Source organism: Curcuma longa, unplaced genomic scaffold (assembly GCF_044706935.1).
Source record: "Curcuma longa cultivar G26 ecotype Majalengka, Jawa Barat unplaced genomic scaffold, ITB_CL_G26_1.1 contig_14444, whole genome shotgun sequence".
Classification (NCBI taxonomy): Eukaryota; Viridiplantae; Streptophyta; class Magnoliopsida; order Zingiberales; family Zingiberaceae; genus Curcuma; species Curcuma longa.
This window is the reverse complement of record NW_027429773.1, coordinates 1-6,699: the sequence shown is the minus strand read 5'-3', so window position 1 is coordinate 6,699 and position 6,699 is coordinate 1. Positions and strand designations below refer to the sequence as shown.

General features: G+C 47.2%; 1 protein-coding gene across 1 annotated transcript; it reads right to left on the bottom strand.

Annotated features, from left to right (window-relative positions):
* Positions 1-124: 124 nt before the first annotated feature.
* LOC141816130 (uncharacterized) lies at positions 125-1,915 on the bottom strand (the record flags this gene model as incomplete). Its single annotated transcript, XM_074703964.1, has 1 exon — positions 125-1,915. A coding segment is annotated over exon 1 (1,791 nt), but the record flags the coding sequence as incomplete, so codon positions are not given.
* Between the last annotated feature and the right edge of the window lie 4,784 nt (positions 1,916-6,699).

Below are 6,699 nucleotides of genomic sequence, written 5' to 3'. Positions count from 1 at the left end.
CAACTGTGGCATGATACACGGTCAACCAATCCATGCCAAGTATGATATCAAAATCGATCATATCAAGTACTAACAAATCCACTGTCAATACCATGTTACCAAAGTCTAACGGACAACCTCTAACCTCCTGAGTGACCTCTAATCTATCCCCAGAGGGTAGGGATACAGTCAACTGCTGCGGTCTAAGTGTAGGTAGTCTACCAATCTCCCTCATAAAAGTACGAGATATAAAAGAGTGTGAACTACCGGTATCTACTAACATATCAGCAGTAATAGCATACAATAAAATCGTACCGCGAAAAACCGATCCATCGGCTCGCTGGGCCTCCTCTCTGGTGACCGCATGGATTTGTCCAGTCTCTGGCAATGGTGGGGGTGGTGGTGCTGCCAACGGCTGCTGCGGCTGGGTCAGAGCCTGATACGGAGGTTGATACGAAGGCGGTGTCGCATACTGGGTCTGAGGCTGATAGGAAGTCTGAGCCTGATATATAACCGGTGGCCGAGGTTGTGTCTGATACTGCACCGGTACCTGAGGCTGTGTCGGGTATTGCACATACGTCTGATACTGCGGTCCTGAAATGGAATTCTGTGACACTGTATGATCAGTGGAGTACTCCTGTCCATGAATACCATAGGCTGCTACTGCAGGTGGAGCAGTCCGCTGCTGACGATGCGTAGAGTGAGCTTTCTGGCTCCCTCTCTGTGCTCCTGTCTGACTAGACTGTCCCCCCTGCGTGGAAGTATTGGAAACTCCTCGCTGAGTCCTCAATGAACAATCTCGGCTGATATGACCTGGCAGTTTGCAAGTATAGCAAACTGACTGTCCCATGGAGCAAGCCGATATAACATGATCCCGAGACCCACAGCGCAAACAGTAACTATCCCTGACTGGCTGCCTCTGATCCTGCCTAGAAGACCCCGGGCGTCCTGACGATGACTGTCCTGATCTCTGGGCCTTGCCTGATACCCCAGAAGCACTCTGCCTCGACTCTCTGTGACTATTTCGCTGTTGACCCCCCGCCTGATGCTGCTGAGTCTGTACTGATCCCTGTTCTGACTTCTTGTTTTTCTTTCTATCCCCAAACGCTCTCTGCTGAGCAGACTCAATCAGCAGAGCTCTATCCAACACCTCCCGATAGGTGGAAATACCCAAACCAGCCAGTTTCACCTGTAGATATCCATCTAATCCCTGAACAAACTGCAGCATACGAGACCTGTCCTCTGCCACCAACTCCGGACAGCATCTGGCTAAGCGATTAAATTCTACATTGTACTCCATCACGGTACGACCCTTCTGTCTAAGGCTCTGGAAATCCTGTCGCAGAGTCATCTGGTATGCTAAAGGAAAGTACTGACTCTCGAAGATCTCTCTAAACCTCGCCCAAGTGACCTGCTGCTCACCCAGAATAGTACGCTGAGTAGCCCACCAAATCTCCGCCTCATCTCGCAGATGGTACGCAGCTAATTCCACCTTCTCCCACTCTGTACACGATGTGTAGTAAAATGTGCGCTCCACTGTATCTATCCAAGACTGCGCAACACTGGGATCCGTCCCTCCATGAAATAAGGTGAATCTACTCTTCAGCGCATTTGCGAGCGCTGGTATCCGAGCTCGAGCTGCTACTATGTCCGTCGGATAAGTAGGGTCCACCACCGGAACTGGCGGACTCTCAGTAGTAGGTAACACTGACGGTGCCCTCGGATACCCTGGAGTAGGTACTGCTGTATACCCAGGGGTAACCGTCGCAGGTGAAGGAACTCCCTGGAATGCCACATGTACTGCTGGAGTGGGTGCTACTGGATTAGGTGTCACTGGGGGTACCGAGGGGTCTGCAGTGGGTACGTCAGGGTCGACTGATGGACCCGAAGAAGAAACCTCAGGCGAAGGTTGTCTCTCCGGTGGCTCAGCCGTCATAGCATCGTACGACCTCTTACTAGGTCGTCCACGTTGTCCCCGTCCACGTCCGCGCGCAGGAGTACGTCTTTCGCGAGGCATATCTGTTTAAGACATTACTCCATATATTACAATCCGTATCAAGTTTCTAAATTAAAAATTTTACCTGTTGCTGTCTGGAGATGTTCTGCCACTGCTTAGTCCCATAATCAGATCATAATATGTCTCCGAAAAGTCCGTAAACCTCGAAACGCAAAATCACAAATCCACAAGCCGAAAAGAACGTAAAACTCGGCTCTGATACCACTAAATTGTTACGCCCCGGGAGACAGCTTTCCGAGAAATTTCGGCAGCATCTCCCCTGTAACAATTGACTTTCCCTGAATACATACATGATATAATAAATCCATAACAGGCTATGGATATGTAGTGACAGAAATAAATAAATAAAAGTGACCAACAAAGCCACATGCATATATATCCAACACATAATGATCCACAAGATCACTATCCCCCATCCCTGCAGCGAAAACAAGCACAACCACGCAGATATAATACGATCCACATCAACAAGTATATCCAAATCAGAAACAATCCCAAAATATCCGATCGACATCCAAAACTCGAAACTCCAGAATCACAAATAGAATAAGAGAAGTCTGAATAAGTCCGAGAAACGGATAATATGGGAAATATAAAGAAAAAAAAACAAATAGATCTCCAGGGACTAGCAGTGCAGCTCTCCAGACGGCATCAACCTGAAATAGACATACGGGTAAACGGAGTGAGTTCAAACGAACTCAGCGGGTATCAAGTAGACATGTATCAAATAGCTAGCAGACAGTAATGGAAATACCGGTAGAAGAATGACAGGAATGAAAATCTGAACTCATGTGTATATATACTCACCAGAACATGCTAACGATATAATCATAGGTAACATGATCCCTAACAAATCCATACGATCCCTGTATATACATATCCAACATATGCAGATAACCTGAATGCAACAATATCACCAAAGAATCCCTATATCATGCACAAGTACAAGAACATATCCTGGTCACCCCTGCTACCCATCTGATCCTTACATACCAAAGTGAGGTCGCGTGGGTCCTCAATGATAAATGCCCGTCAGATCCATCACCGAGATGTGAGGTCGCGTGGGAACTGAATATGCCCGTCAGATCCATCACCGATAGGTGAGGTCGCGTGGGAACTGAATATGCCCGTCAGATCCATCACCGATAGGTGAGGTCGCGTGGGAACTGAATATGCCCGTCAGATCCATCACCGATAGGTGAGGTCGCGTGGGAACTGAATGTGCCCGTCAGATCCATCACCGCTAGGTGAGGTCGCGTGGGAACTAAATATGCCCGTCAGATCCAGCACTGGTATGTGAGGTCGTATGGGTAGGGGTATAACCGCTGTGCACTCTGACGTCATCGCTAATGCGTGACCGAATGGACAGTATGCTGGCCAGCATGTCATAATATAAACATGGTATCTAACCCTAGTACAGGTAACCACCTACAATCCATAATGCATACTACACTAGTACTACTGTGGTACGAAGTCATATGTCTAGCATGTGCATCAGAAAAGGTGATGTATAACAATCAAGCAGTAGCATATGGAAATGTATCACATGATATCCAATCAAAGGAATAACAGATAAATAATCAGATCATAGGTATCAAATAAAATCTATATGAACTGGAAATATACTATCACTGGTAGCTAACAATAAATACATGTCTAAGTACGACATATCTAAAATAGATAAGTCAGAGACAAGATACCCGCCTCACGTTAATAAGTAATTAACCAAAACAACAAGAACTTACCCAACATCCCAAGATCAGCCTACCGTCTATTGCTAAGCATAGGTTAAACACAATCAAGGGAATATCTTACCTCTGATCAGATTAGCACTGATCAAGTCGTTCCTGCCCTAGGCTCTGTTTCCCTTTTCTTCTTGCTGTCGTAACCCAAACCAACACCAACACCAACAACTGCTGCCGGTCGGATCCAAGAACTCCCACCAGCTGACCAACTCCAAACAACTCTGAAAATCAGGCCCAACTCAGGTCTAAGCTCAAGAAAACCCTAGCTAACTTCCCCATACCTTTCCGGTCCGACGGTGCCCTGGCACGATCGGGAGCGACAGGCGGCGTCGGCGTCCTGCGGCAGCGACTCAAGGTGTGGCGACGGCTGTGGGGTGGAGGAAATACGAGGAAGAGGGAAAAGAAGGTGGCGGCGTCGGCGTCGGGTAGTACTTGCTCAGCTTCGGCGTGTTGGTGCAATCTTTGCCCCAAGTGCATTGAGTTTCAATGTTTGGCTAAACCATGTTTAAAGTTAGGCAATTCTTGTGATCTAACATGTGTGATGCAAGTTTGCAGGAAAGTCCAAGCGTGGTCTTAGCAAAGGAAAGTCCAAGCGTGGTCTGTTGGGTTGCAAGGGTGCAAACATAGTCCCCCATCTAAAACACATGGGAAAGATCATGTGTTTAAAAGGATGGAAAGTATCTCCATTGGGATGAGGCCTTTTGGGGAGAGCCCAAGAACAAAACCATGAGGGCTTAGGCCCAAAGTGGACAATATCATGTCATTGTGGAGATGTGGACATTCTTTAGACCTTACAATTGGTATCAGAGCGAGGCCGCTCTTCACCGGACTAACCGCCGGATGAGCCATGATCCAGATCTAACCATGTGGGGACCCTCGGGGAAAACAAAGGAAGTAGGGGAGGCTCGGACCATGAGGGACATGGCAGCCGGACCATGAGGGACATGGCAGCCGGACCATGAGGACATGGCAGCCGGACCATGAGAAATGGCAGCCGGACCATGAGAAATGGGAGCGGAACTTCCAGTGGTCCTTTGTTTGAGGGGGGGATTGTTGGGTTGCAAGGGTGCAAACATAGTCCCACATCTAAAACACATGGGAAAGATCATGAGTTTAAAAGGATGGAAAGTATCTCCATTGGGATGAGGCCTTTTGGGGAGAGCCCAAGAACAAAACCATGAGGGCTTAGGCCCAAAGTGGACAATATCATGTCATTGTGGAGATGTGGACATTCTTTAGACCCTACATGGTCTTGGCAAAGGAAAGTCCAAGCGTAGTCTTGGTAAAGGAATGTCCAAGTGGGAAGTCTTGGCAAGGAAAAGTCCAAGTGGAAAGTCTTGGCAAGGAAAAGTCCAAGTGGGAAGTCTTGGCAAGGAAAAGTCCAAGTGGGTAGTCTTGGCAAGGAAAAGTCCAAGTGGGTAGTCTTGGCAAGGACTTGACATGACGAAGCTGATGGAAGCATCTCAGGCTAGTGCAAGGATGATGGAGCATCCAGGGAAGGCATGAGGCTGTGGGAGATGTTTGAAGGCCGAGGTCTAGGTCAAGAGAAGCTGAAATGTGATTTTTCAGCTTCACCAGTCGACTGGCCCTGCCAGCAGTCGACTGCTCATAAATCAGACGCACACAGAAAAATCAGTCGAGCCAGAGGAAGACAGGAGTCGACTGGACAGTCGACTGGTGTATGGTGAGTCGACTGATGACAGTCGACTGATCTTGGAACAGTCGACTGCTATTTGAACGTTGGCGAAGATTGGCAAGCATTTAATGCGCTTTAATGCGAGATTTTGTTACCGATTGAAGCCATCAGTCGACTGGCCCTGCCAGCAGTCGACTGATGTCGAAGAATTATAAAAGAGGTCTGCTCGAGATCAACTCAAGAATTCTGCAATTCTTTTATTCTTTCTCGCTTCTTTTGAGAACGTGTTGTTCTCTGATTTTGTGCTTTCTTCCTCTCCTCCTGAACATTCTTTCATATCATATTTGAGGAGATCGAAAAAGTTGTAAAGGTTTCTCCGCCTTTGAGGTTTTCGAGAAGGAGAAGATTCATAGTGCATCGGGTGTGTGCGTGCGTGTGGATCCTTGGATTAGTCACCTCTGCGGGGGTGGATACCAAGTAAACAAACTGGGTTAGCGTTGATCTATTGTTTTCTCTTTTATATTTTGCTTCCGCTAACACTCTTGCAGAGAAACAATCAAGAAGAATCGAAAAACGCTATTCACTCCCCTCTAGCGAACCAACTGATCCTAACACGGCGATGAGAGGAGGAAGAGCGGCGGTGTCGACTGCCCATGGCGGTGGCTTCGGCTGGTGACGAAGACGGCGCGATGAGGAAGAAACAGAGGAGGGGCTCGCGGCGGTGTCGGTGGCCCACGACAACGGCTTCGGCTGGTGAGGAAGACGGCGCGATGAACGGGGGAGAGGAGGCAGCGGCGTCGGCAGAAACAGGGAGAAGGCAAACTCGCGATTTAGGTTTGTATAGTGACCGACTTTATTCCTTCTCCTAACGGGTCGGATCCACAACCCATTAACCCTTAAATCCTTTATTCCTTTTAATAAGTTAGATTTAATTAATCAAACCCAAACCACCTTTGATCTATTTTAATCAACCTCCCTACTCTTCCCTAAAATAAAATTTTAAGAATTAATATGGTATTTTATTTACAATTAAACCCTCATGTTTTTGGTATTTTACATTCTCCCCCACTAGAAAAAATTTGGTCCCCAAATTTACTATCTTCATACTACGATACAAAAATACCGTAAGGGTATGACCGTCGAATCCAATGGACATCCCCTAATCTCCTGATCTGTAGTCAGCACTTTACCCGAAGGTAAAGAGACTGCCAACTATACGACCTAATCACCAAAATTTGCCTAACTCTTCCTAAAAATAATCTAGACATGAACGAATATAATCAACTGTGGCATGATACACGGTCAACCAATCCATGCAAGTA